Source organism: Phaseolus vulgaris, chromosome 7 (genome assembly GCF_051622355.1).
Source record: "Phaseolus vulgaris cultivar YP4 chromosome 7, ASM5162235v1, whole genome shotgun sequence".
NCBI classification, from domain to species: domain Eukaryota; kingdom Viridiplantae; phylum Streptophyta; class Magnoliopsida; order Fabales; family Fabaceae; genus Phaseolus; species Phaseolus vulgaris.
In genome coordinates, this window is record NC_143504.1 from 58,926,635 (window position 1) to 58,940,714 (window position 14,080).

General features: G+C 28.2%; 1 protein-coding gene across 1 annotated transcript; it reads left to right on the top strand.

The window, feature by feature from the left end:
- Window positions 1–7,946: 7,946 nt before the first annotated feature.
- Window positions 7,947–12,648, top strand: LOC137827479 (ethylene receptor 2). The gene is made up of 3 exons (XM_068633638.2): window positions 7,947–8,590; window positions 9,260–11,073; window positions 11,911–12,648. Exons 2-3 carry the CDS (start codon window positions 9,364–9,366, stop codon window positions 12,448–12,450), a joined length of 2,250 nt encoding a protein of 749 aa, XP_068489739.2. The 5' UTR covers window positions 7,947–8,590; window positions 9,260–9,363; the 3' UTR covers window positions 12,451–12,648.
- The last annotated feature ends 1,432 nt before the right edge of the window (window positions 12,649–14,080 follow it).

The following is a 14,080-nucleotide window of genomic DNA, read 5'->3' on the forward strand; positions in this document are numbered from 1 at the left end:
AAGTTAACCTCATTTAAACATTAATAAAAGAATTATTGAATTTAATATCTATATATGAATGTAACACCTTCACATATGCATAATAAAAACAGTGAATATCTTTCAGTTTTGACCATAATAAAGAATATATTAATTGTTTTTATTATATTTTTAATATTTTTCTTCTTTGCATAGAGAAAATGTAGGTTATTTTCAGAATGTTGCTAAACTAATCAATGAAGTCAACAGTGTTTATGCATATTCATTTAAAGATTATTGAAACTAATAAATTGTTTTCTCATTAATAATATTCATTGCGTTTTAAGTCTTCTATGTTTTAAAGATTTTTAATTCAACTCAAGTTTCATTTCTAAAGTTTAAAAAAAAACATTAAATACATTTTTAACGTTGACCTTTTAATCTTTACTGAATAATTAAACAGTTTACACATTTATTTATTTTTATGTATAAATAAAAAATATTATAAGTATTTTACTAAAATAAAAAATTATTATATTTTTATTTTTAGAAAACACCTTGAACAACACTTAAAAAGTAATTTAAATAAAGATAGAAGTAATTAAAAATTACACATTTATTAAAAGATAGAGATGATTATAATAAAAAAAATTATATTTTTATTTTTATTCTTGACATACTAGAAAAAAAAATTACTAGAACATTTAATAAAAGTTTAAATGCACATTTATTATTATGTATAGAAAAAAAATGTGGATTTTTAATGACAGCATCTCTCTATTTTTATGTCTACATAGGTGATAAGTCAAAGATCAGTTCTACTCTGAGATTTAAAAAAAAAATAAGTTTATATTTATTCTAAAGATTTTTTATTCTCTATATTTTCTTTATTTGGTCATCAATTTTTTAGAAATTTTTGAGGAGTTAGATGAAAAATGTGATTCTCTCAACTTTTCTATCATACACTGAATTTTTCTTATATTTGGATAACTTATTATACATGTTTAAGTATATACATGTTTAGAAAAATAAGAAAACGGGATAGGAAAAACCTAAGTCGGATTTTAGAGTTTACTTATTTTGTTAACTGAAAGACAAAAATATAATTGCACAATTAATTAATAAGGGAGTGCCACAGTAATCTACGGGGTGCAGGAAGAAGCAGCCTGAATTAAAGGCTCATCTTGGCTACTTGGGTATGGTAAATCTGTAGTAGCCCAACAAAACTGATAGGCCCAATTTAAATTATGTCACAATTCCAAACACGTGGGATATTTTTATTTTCTAATTTTGGTACCACATAGTATATATACAATTTTTTTTTTACGATTTAGTTAAATTTATTGTTTTTTTTATTTTTAATACATTCACAATAATCAAAATTATTTTCCATGTAATGAATTAAGCCTTTGACATTACTCTATTTTAAAGTATAATAAAGAAGATTTCAGGTCTTTCCTCTAAAACAAATTATGAAAGTTACTAGCCTTCTCCAATATATGCTCGTAAATTTCCAATTTTAATTACATATTTTGCAATACAAAATATTATTATTTCTCAATTTTTTGTCATCATTTTTTACTTTTTTATTATATTTTTATTTTTATATATTTATGAATTTGTTAAATATGCCGTGTTGACATTTCAGAACTTTTTTGAAGTTTATAAAAAAAAAATAGGACATAAAAAACAACTTTAGTTTGTAAATTTTTTAACACCATTTATTTTTTTGACGCTGAAACATTAAAAAAATTATTTGAAGCTTTTGAAGGTTTCAATGGGGTGAGAGAGAGAAAAAAAAGAATTAGATTGTGAAGAGAGAAAGGGAAGAAGAAAAGAAAGAGAGAAAGAAGAGTGCTGGGGTGCAATGCAAGCACTTTTATTTGCTACACATGCTATGTTGCATCACCATGTGAACATGGATGGAGGCATGTGCATTATAATACCAACCCTTCACTTCACACCAATATTTTTCAACACCAACATAATTTTAAATGGTAATGTAAATATATATATATATATATATATATATATTATTTTAAATTAAAATTATTTCAATACAATTAATATATACCTACAAGAAAATCATGAAATAGAAACTAATATTTAGAGACTAAAATAATTAGTTGTAATAGTAACTAAATTAGAGATATTTTAGAAACTAAAAAAAAATTAGTTTCTAAATTAGTTTATATTATTATTAAATAGTTTCTTGGTATCCAATTAGCAACCAAAATTTTTGCTACCAAATTTAGAAATTAAATAATTGGTAGTTAAAATATTAGTTACTAATTAGATACCAATTTAAAAAATATTTAACAATAATAGAAACTAATTTAAAAATCAATTTTTTTAGTTTCTAAAATATCTCTAATTTAGTTATTATCTTTTCTTTAAATAAATTATTATACATTATGGTATTACAATATCTTTGTTGTAGTGGCTTACGTTGGTGTTTGTTGTTGTGTAAAATGATTTGTTATGAATGAATTTAATACATAAACGAAACAAATAAAAAATGTAAAGTCGCGTTTGGGAGGGATTAAAGACCCACTCAAGTTTTTCATATTTTTCTACTAAGCATGTGTATGTGATTTACGTCATATAATATTTTATTAAAAAGTAGTGAATTTTTTTTTATTAATGTAGTGGGTTTTAAGTAGGGTGAAAACTATATGATATTTATCAGATATTTTATTGATATGGAAGATTAAATCCTGCTTTTAGTGTAGATAATCCGTATAAATAAATATTTTTTTAAGATATGTATCTCAATTATATCATATGTATACTTAATATTTAAAATAATAAAATCACATTTATACAAAAACACAACCTATTTTATGTAATAGAATTACATCATTTCTAAAACACTTAACATTTATTCTACTTAATATTTACTTTAAATACACATATAAGACCATATTCATAAATTATTATTATTTCATAAATTTTATCATTAAAGCTCTTTTCACACATTTTTACTATTATATTTTAATTTTTATGCATTTAATGATCAGTTAAATTTTTAACTTTATATTAATATATGATAAAATGGAAGCTAACAAAATGAAACCACGGCAAAATAACTTGGTTATGTAAAAATTAGTAACAAAATAAACCTTTCTTTGGTTTAATGGCACCTTTTATCACTTAATTATTATCATTTTGTAAATTTTATTACCAAAGTTCTTTATTCACATTTTTTTTACTATTATATTTTATCAATGTTCACCTATTATATTGTTTAAATAAATACGCAATTACATAGAGTTTAGGTGTTTGGTTGGTTCACTTATCATTAATTAGGTGCTAGTTGGGAAGATGTATGGTTCTAATTTTTTATTTTTTTAAAAATTTATACAAAAACACAACCTATTTTATGTAATAGAATTACATCATTTCTAAAACACTTAACATTTATTCTACTTAATATTTATTTATTCTATTTTATTAGTAAAAATAATAATGAATATGCATGACATGCCAAGAAAAATAACACGTAATTTTGATAAAAAAAAAACAAGTAATCTTTTGATGTCAATTTTTTTTAAGAAACTTTTATACATTAAAAGTATTGATAAAATGTCATTTTGATAAAAAAAACAAGTAATGTTTTGATGTCAATTTTTTTTAAGAAACTTTTATGCATTAAAAATATTGATGAAATGTGAAAATTCATATAATATGATAGTAAAGTGTGTAATTAATTTTTTAAAACTTTATTATAAAATTAAAGGGTATATATTCCTATAACTAGTGTACAATATATAGCCTTTAATTAAGTTAATTACATTGATATGAGATGTGTGAGGTAGGGGACCCTCAGAATAAATACCCAACTCTATGGTTTGTTTGACCTAAGACTTTTCTTTTCCTCATCATTGCTGTTGCAAAATTATGGAATAAGATCTTTAGTGAGGGAATATCAATGGAAATAGACTACACAATCTCAAAACCACTGCCATTAATATTGCTAAACAATATCTTCAACTTTTGTAATTAAGGATATAAATGTTAATTAAAAAAAAATATTAAATAGAAAATAATTTTAAAAAATAAAAAATTATCAAATTAATTAAGTTAGATATTATTTTTAAATTAATAAAATGTTAAATTAACATCTAATTAGTTAAGAAGGTTTCAATTCAATTTTAGTTTTCTTCAAAAAAAAAATATATATATATATATATATATATTATTTTGATCTAATGGAACCCATACCTAGCACGTTCAATGAATATAACATAAAAATAATAATTGAATGCATCAAAATAAATTAAAAAAAATCAAACTTTTTAAAAAAAAACAACATTAATTATAATTTAAAAGTTCTAACATATTAGGTATGTAAATACAAGAATGAATGGAATCTTCAAACTATTTAATGATGGTTTAATTCTGATGAAAACCATTTAGGTCAAGTACTCCATGATTCCACTCAAGTTAGGATAAGAATATTAACTGGGAAAATGGATAATTATTTACGGATTTTAATTCGTAGTTAATATCTGTAACTAAAGATTTATATAAGTAATATATGTACTATTATAACCCATAAAATTATGTATGAATTTTATATTTTTAGATTTTTTTCATCAAACTACTTTATTATTATGTAATTGAAAAATCATAGTAAACTCAATTAATAACAAAAATATTATAATTAGTCAAATAAAACAACGTAGAGATAGAATGGTGAGATTCATTAAAAAATCCATCCAATTCAATATATTCAATATGCAAAATATTGATTTGATTTAATTTATCATTACATTCAAACTGAACCAAATTTCTTTATTTAGATTTTTTTTAACAAATCAAATTAAGTCAAACCTCAGTCCATATCTCTATGTAAACTCCTAGGTTTTCTTTAATATATAACCTTTTATGATTATATCATTGATAATAATATTGAAATCATCATATTTTAATATCAAAGGTAGTTAAATAAATCTAGAAATTCATTATCCTCATCTAAATCTAAATTATAAAAATGTCATTATAACTCAACAAATAAATTGTCTGCAATTGTTAGAAATTCATAATCTAAATGAATTAATTGATAAAATAATGAAATTATAAAATATATAATAATATAAAAAATTTAATATAATTAAATAAAAAAAAAATATATATCTTATAACATGATTTGTTAATATCGACCGAAATAATCTCGACACTTAAGTGAGACTATATTAGATTACTGTAAAGTATAATTTCATCCTATTGAATTTACTAAATAAACTAAATAATATGTTTAATAAAAATATTAAAAAAAATGTTTAAGACCTAAAAAAAATTAGGAATTGTTCTGAAAACATTGATTGGGAAGTTTATAAAGGGAAGTGGGCAACTAGGTATATTCCAATACATGAATAGAATGAGTAATAGTTATTGTATAATATCTATTCCAAGTTCATTGTATCATAATTTTTGCTTTGACTCACAAAACAATCTCTTTATCCCTTTTTCATTCCTTTCACACATGTCTCCTTCGTGGAGAAGCAATGGCAAAATCAACTTTATGTTTCTTATTATTACACCATTAACAACTATTTAACATTTGACTTTTTTTATCCCTTTCTCTCATGCTAAAACCATACTACTTTACTATTGCACTACAATGACTCATTAATCAATAACTTTTAAATTGCCCTAATTTTCTATAATGGAGTCTGCTTTTGTAATTGTTAAGATCATATAAGACACACTGAGTTTATTTATTATTAGTGTGGTGGCTATGAAATTTTTACATTAATTAGTATAAAATACAAACAATTAGTCTTTGAATATTTCAAGATTTTGTTTAGATCCCTAAAATTAGTTACTTCTCTTCATCTTTGATTCCTAGTCAAACTTAAGTGTAACAATAAGAAATGTTGATGGTCGAAATAAAAAGCAATTAATTAATTTTTTATTGATGGGATGAAAATAGAAAGAAAAGAATATAATAATATGGATTATTTAATTGGATAGAGATAAAATAAAATGGAGATTATTATTATTATTATATTTGATGATATTTATTTAAAGGAACGAAGAATGGGAAATGAGAGAATGGTGTCTTTTCTAGTATGATTCATGAGAGCACAAATGTAGAATTTGTGGTGTCTAAGAGTTACGTTAATGCATCCAAGCCAAACACAGATATATCTGTCGGTGCTAAAATCCATCTGTGACCTCTTCCTCCCAAATGGAGCTAGCTACATCCTATTTATCAGGTTTAAGATTTTTCATATTTTTCATATGTTTTTGTGAAGCAGGTTTAAGGTTTTTCATATTTTTTACGGAGAAAATGCATGTGTAGATAAACTTGTTAACTTATAATTTATTCATAGAGAATATTTTTATTGATATAATAGGTTTCTATCTAATCGTTTTTTATTAATATGTATAGATTACATATATACCATTTGTGTTAATATATATGAGTTTTGGTCTATTTCTTCCCGTATTTTTTTATATTTTCTTTTTTTATTTTAATAATATTTTTTTATGTAGTGATAGATAATTGTTGTTACTTGAGGTATCAACTTAAACATGAAATAAAAACCAATTTTAGAGACAAAAAATAATTAGTTGCTATAGTAACTAAATTAAAGATCATTTTAGAAACTAAACAAAAATTGGTTTCTAAATTAGTTTCTATTACTGTTAAATGGTTTCTAAATTGATCTCTAATTAGCAACTAAGGTTTTAACTACAAATTATTTAGTTTCTAAATTTGGTAGCAAAAGTCTTGGTTGCTAATTACATACCAATTTAGAAACCATTTAACAATAATAGAAACTAATTTAGAAACCAAAAAATTTTTAGTTTCTAAAATGGTCTCTAATTTAGTCACTATAGCAATTAATTATTTTTTGTCACTAAAAAATAGTTTATATGTCAAGTTTTATAATGATGTCTAATGAGAGTTTTTATAAAAAAATATTTATTTATCACAAACATTAATTATAATATAATTTTATAAATTTAAATAATATTTTTTATTGCAACTTTTAATTATATAAAATATATTTGTGTGTGTATATTACATATAACATACTTCTTTATATATACAATATTAAAATCATTCATTATAAGAAAATATCATTAATGCATTCAGAATCTACATATGTCAAATAAATAGATTCGGATATACCATAAATTTAACTACATTAGCTTTTTCACCCATGTTATTAAATTATATACAAATTTTTTATTATAAATTTAGAACATATCTTATATTTTTAAAATATTTATTGCAACTTTTAAGTGTATAAAATAAATATTTGTTATGTATATTGCATATACTAAGATACTCTACTTTATTTATAATCTACATTCATCATGTTTAGTAAATAGATTCAGACATATATATATATATATATGCATGAATTCAATTCTATTGACTTTCACCTATGTTATCATAAATTGGAAACATATTAGTTATTATGAATTTATAATATATTTTATATGTTCAAAATATCTATTTATAAACATTATTATATTGGACAGCAACTAATGTAATTAAGTCAGAAGGTTATAAATAATACATGGGTAATGATTTTTTTAGTTCTAAACTCACTAAACACTATTGTATTCAAACAAACTAACTTAAATGTTGAAGTATTTTTGCAGGTATCATATCTATCAAACATACTTAACAATGAATAAAAGAAGAAAAAGCCAGAAAACAATTAATAAGACAATTAATAGAAAATATTCACTCTCACATTTCTCATTGTAATAACAATTATAATATAATTTCAATATTAGTTAATTGAAAAAATGAATGTTTTAAGATGGTGATTATCTTATAAGGAAAGGGACAAGATACAGCATGGAAAATATTTTCCTATTTTCTCTATATATTATTTATCCACCAAAGAGAAGAGAACACACCTAATAAAAAAAATGGTATTTTTGTGTTCTAGAGAGAGAGAGAGAGTGAAACAGAATACAAAACATTCAAATCTTTTTGGGACTGACAAAGACATCTCAGTTCAAAAAGAGCGTCTAAGTTCTCTTCATGTAAGAACCGTGGACCCTCTCTCTCTCTCTCTCTCTCTCTTCCCTCACGAAACAACGGCGCTATACTCTTTCCTTTTATGGTTTGTGGTTTCCCTCTCATTCCTTCAAACAAAACCACACTCTTCTTTGCACTTCTCACAATTCTCATACCTATCATCATCGCACATCTTTTCTCCTCTCTCCGTTTTCTCCATATACTCCAACACAGAACAACTACTGCTATTGTTTTTGTTTTTATTGAGGTTATAAGTAGCACCAGTAGCAGTACCTTAACTTCCACAACAAGTACAGGAACACCACTTGCATTACTTTTCTCCATCTGTGTGTCTCTTACTTCTGCTCTTTTCCAAGTCCTACTACTACCCTTTGCTTGTCACACACCACAACATACCCCACTCACCGGATTACAAGGCACGAGGTAGCTGGATTTGACCACAGTAAACAAGTTTTTTTTTTCAGTGGTGGGATTTGTTGCATGCTATAAAGTCGGTTTCTTTCTGTTACTTCTTCCCAATGATCAAAAGGGTGGCACTTGTTCAATCAATGCGTAGAGAGAAATGGGGCGTGGCACGTTTCTTGTGTCTAATGTGAGAAGCGTCTTATCTCCCTTCAGGTTTGTTCTCAAAGGATTTTCAAACAAGCTGTGATTGCTGGTAATGTGTTGTGTGTTCTTAATCTGGTTTTGGTGTCTCATGGGTAGGGCTAAGATAATTGTTAATTACGATCTAATCAGGATTGGATTATATGTATGATTGCAATCTGAGTTTTGTTTATTTTAAATAACTACTGGGTTGTGTTTTGCAGACACTTTATTTTCTTAAAAAAAAAATTTGGTCTGCATAACTGGGTCTTTTGTTTATTCATTTTTAAGCAGTGAACGTTGTTGGAGTAGTTTTATTTTTTTAATGATTTTTGTGTGGGTGTTTAGGGAGGGAGCTTTTGTCTTGGCCTTGCTTTTTTTGCATTTGTTTATTCCCTATGTGGATATATACTATATATATACATATATATATATATATGTATGTGTGTATATATATATATATATGTATTATGATTTGGTTAATAAAAATGTTATCTTTACCGTTTGTACTGTGTTATTTACTGGTTCATGCCATTCCACCCAAAGGGGTGTGGATGAAAAGGTTAAAACAAAAAGAATTTATAGTTTCCTAGACCTTTTTCTTTCTCTATTTACTTTTTTCCCTTTTGAATATTGTAGTGTTTTTTGTGATTTGGATCTTACCAAGATTGTAATTGTTTTTATTTAACTGTGTTGTGGCAGGAGGAGACGATAGTTGAAGAAGCAACACTGGGAGTTGGAGGCTTTTTCATGTTTTTTGAGTTTCTTATTCACTGAATGGATTGAAGAAGCTACACATTGGGATAATGTTAAAGTCAGTGTCATTTGGAGTGTTGTTAACTTGGTTTCTGGTGCTCACGTGTGTGTTTGCAACAGATATTCAAAGATGTAACTGTGATGATGAGTCGAGCTTCTGGACTATTGAGACCATTCTGGAGTGCCAAAGGGTTGGTGATTTTCTGATTGCTGTGGCCTACTTCTCTATCCCTGTTGAGCTTCTTTACTTCGTTAGTTGCTCAAACTTCCCATTCAAATGGGTCCTCTTTCAGTTCATTGCTTTCATTGTACTTTGTGGAATGACACATTTGCTGAATGGGTGGACTTATGGTCCCCACACTTTTCAACTCATGGTGGCAATCACTGTATTTAAGACTCTCACTGCTTTGGTGTCATGTGCCACTGCTCTTACTCTCCTCACTCTGATCCCTCTGCTGTTGAAAGTGAAGGTCAGGGAATTCATGTTGAAGAAAAAGACCTGGGATCTTGGGAGGGAGGTTGGGTTCATAATGAAACAGAAGGAGGCTTCAGTGCATGTAAGAATGCTTACTCAAGAGATTCGAAAGTCCTTGGACAGGCACAAGATTCTCTACACCACCTTGGTTGAGCTCTCTAAGACACTTGGTTTGCAAAACTGTGCAATTTGGATGCCAAATGATGAGAAAACTGAGATGAACCTTACTCATGAATTGAATGGGAGGAATGCCAACTGTTCTATTGTCATAACCGATCCAGATGTGGCGAGAATCAAGGAGAGTGATGAAGTAAACGTGATTGATTCTGATTCAGCACTTGCCACTGCGAGCAGAGGAGATTCTGGTGTGGCAGGACCAGTTGCTGCAATTCGAATGCCGATGCTTCGGGTTAGCAATTTCAAAGGGGGAACTCCAGAGCTGAGGCAGACATGTTATGCTGTATTGGTTTTGATTCTTCCTGTCACGGAGCCTAAATCATGGAGCACTCAAGAGCTTGAGATCATTAAGGTGGTTGCTGATCAGGTGGCTGTGGCCTTGTCTCATGCTGCAATTCTTGAGGAGTCTCATCTGATGAGGGAGAAGTTGGAGGAACAGAATCGAGCATTGCAAGTGGAAAAGATCAATGCTATGAGGGCCAACCAGGCTAGAGCAGCATTTCAGAAGGTGATGAGTAGTGGAATGGGAAAGCCTATGCACTCAATTCTGGGGCTGCTTTCAGTGATGCAAGAAGAGAAGTTAAAGCGTGAACAGAAACTCATTGTGGATTGTATGTTCAGAACCAGCACTGTGATGTCAAACCTGCTAAATGATGATGGAAGATTCCCTTTGGAGATGAAGCCTTTTGGACTGCATGCTATGGTGAAGGATGCAGCTTGCTTTGCCAGGTTCATGTGTGTTTATAGGGGCCTTGCCTTTGTTGTTGATGCTGATAAGTCTTTGCCAGAGAATGTTATAGGTGATGAAAAGAGGGTGTTCCAAGTGCTTTTGCATATAGTTGGGAGTGCAATAAATGGTAACCAAGGAGGAGGGATTCTTGTGTTCCGAGTTTATGCAGAAACTGGTAGTCAAGGGAGGAATGAGCAGGGATGGACAAATTGGAGACCAAGCTCTTCAAGTGGGGATGTAAATATCAGATTTGAGATAGGGATCAATATTGGTGATTCTGAAATGGAAAATTCAGTTCCTTCAGGGCAGCTTCCAATGCGTTTTAGTGATAGGGTTGAGGAAAGATTGAGCTTCAGCATTTGCAAGAGAATAATCCAGGTGTGTTTATTGATTTGGTTTGTACCAAGTTCATTATGATACTGTTTTTAATTGGCATTAACACATTATACGTAATACACCAAAGCTAGCACCAAATGATTCACTTAAATAGACATTTGCATCTGTTATTTGATGCATGTATAAGAAAAATCTTTGAATTCTTAGGGGGCTTAGTTGATCCTTTGTTTAGGACTTGACCTTGGAGTATGTTTTCTTACCTCCACTAGCACATGGTGTGAACTTCTATACATAACTTGTGGATTACCATTGTTAGACATAATAGTGTTGAATCTAGATAGGTTCTCTTCATAGTTTTTATTAGCTTATTTGGTTAATCATTTTGTAATGTATCAATCTGCAAGGAATACTGTTATAGCACTAGTTCCATGTATATTTACAGTACTAAGTATTAAGAAGTGAGCTTTAGACCTAACTCAACCTTATAAAACCGGCTTATAAGGTGAGGTTTGCACTCACTTATATACTATAAAATGTCTTAATATCTAGTCGACATTCACGTCGAGAATACCAACTCGTGCGTGAGACTATATATTATAAGTGGTCCGATAACAGTTTGATAGCGGGTGACCTGATTAGTCTAACAAAAAATCGTTAGGATAAACTTGAAAATGACTCTGATATCATATTAAGAAGTGAACTTTAAGCCTAACTCAATCTCATAAACCGGTTTTATGAGGTTGAGTTAGGCTTAAAGTTCACTTCTTAATACTAAGCAATGTTATATGTATAGTTGAAACTGTTATATTGTTATAACACTAGTTTCTATGTTCTCTCTAATGATTTTCTGCTTTGTTTCTATTACTATTATTATTACAGTTGATGCAAGGGAACATATGGTATGTACCAAACTCTCAAGGTCATCCTCAGGTCATGGCCATTTCTCTACGGTTTCAACTGCAGCGATCTATTGCTGTATCCATCTCTGAAACTGGGGAAAGTTCTGAGCCATCAAGTTCCAACTCTTTTTTCAGAGGTCTGCAAGTGTTGTTGGTGGACAACGATGATGTAAATAGAGCAGTGAGTCAGAAGTTGCTTCAGAAACTAGGCTGCTCTGTGACCTCTGTGTCTTCAGGATTTGAATGCCTCAGTGTGATTGGCACTGGTGGATGCTCCTTTCAAGTCATTGTGTTGGATCTTCACATGCCTGAGCTTGATGGATTTGAAGTTGCTTCAAGGATTCGCAAGTTCGGAAGCCGAAACTGGCCAGTGATTGTTGCATTGACTGCAAGCACAGAAGATTTGTGGGAAAAATGCATGCAAGTAGGCATAAATGGAGTCATAAGAAAGCCAGTTTTGTTGCATGGAATTGCCACTGAACTCAGAAGAATCCTGTTGCAGGGAAATACTGTCATGTGAGGATTCATTCATGCTGCAAGTGTAAGCCCTTTCAACATGTAAAAAACTAATTCATATAATATTTTTAGTCATATTCTTGGCAGGTTTTTGGCTACCTTTTTGCAGCAATGTTTCATCTTTTAGAGATGATGAGTTACTATACTCAAGTTTCATTACAAATTTATATGGTATACAAATTAGTTTCTTTATTTCTCTCAATCTGTTTCATTTTTAGTGTTATGTATGATGTTCCAATTCGGATGCATGCATAATATTTTGCAATCCATTCCAAACATTAACTGTAATGGCCGAAAGATCTAGAAGTCATTAGTACAATGAAAAGTTAAATTAAAATAAATAAATAATAAAATCAGGAAATACTATACCAAAGTCTAAAAGATAGGTCCAAAACATCTACATTATATTTAGTAATGGCAAGGTTGTAAAGAGTAAAAGTCTAATTAAGTTAAAAGGCTAATAAGTGAATGCCATAATTAGGTGATCTGCTTCATAGGTAAGTAAAGTGAATTTTATCTGATAATTAAGCAGATTGATTCTGATTTTATCATCGGAGTCCCTTACAATACACTTACCCGAGAGTTGATCCTAAGTTCAGAAGTCGAAAGTTGAACCTAACCAAACAAGACGAGTGAGAACCTATATTCGAGAACCAACCTAAGCCCAAATCAGTGGACCTTGCAATTGAAAATCTAAGATAACAGTGAAAGCTCAAGATACCGAAAAGAGAAGAAGAATATTAATGATTTCTAAGACTCTATAAGTACATTAACCCTTTTGAAATGTGCATATTATATTGGAGTGAATTTTATTATGTTTTTTCAAGCATAAAAAATGAAACAATAAAAAGTGAAATTCTTTATAATAATGTGTTATTCAATCTATTATCTTTTATGAAATAAAGATATATGTCGAGCTATAAATTTCCCTACATCAATAAAGATATATAAAATATTATTGTTTGGAAGATTCATATTTTGTGATCAAATGTTCATCTTAGATGGAATAATTAATTTCAATATCACTTATTATTAACAATTGTACTGGATTCTAAACCAAAAAGAAAAAGAAGAATCACCTCTTAACCTTTTGGTTGCTCAATCTTTGTCTATTTGGTAGTTCTGTTTCTTCATTTATTGTTTCTTTCATTGTCAAATATTGACCCTGCACTCACAAAATAACAAAAATTTAAATATAAAAAGGAAACAAACCATATTCATAATCTCATATTAATTCAATGCACATTTGTTTTATCATTCCATAAAGGAAAAATGTGTTATTCTTATTTATTTGTTGGAACCTGGATATAATATTCCCCTGAAGTTTATGATGTTATAGCTATATATCATTTTTTTTAATTATTGTCTTTCAATATGACATATACTTTGGGAATTATTTCTCTATTCAGAGTATTATGACGATAATTAAATGCTCTTAATATTATTATTTTTTTCGTTTCATTATTCTATTCTATTCTAAATATATTCAATTTTAATAAAAACTATAACAAATTTTCTATTAATCCAACCAGAGTTGAATTGAAACGTCAATATTGAAAATAATCTTCAGAATATTAAAATAATAATTAATTAAAGTATGTTTCGAAAAAAAATATATCTTTATTAGACATTTA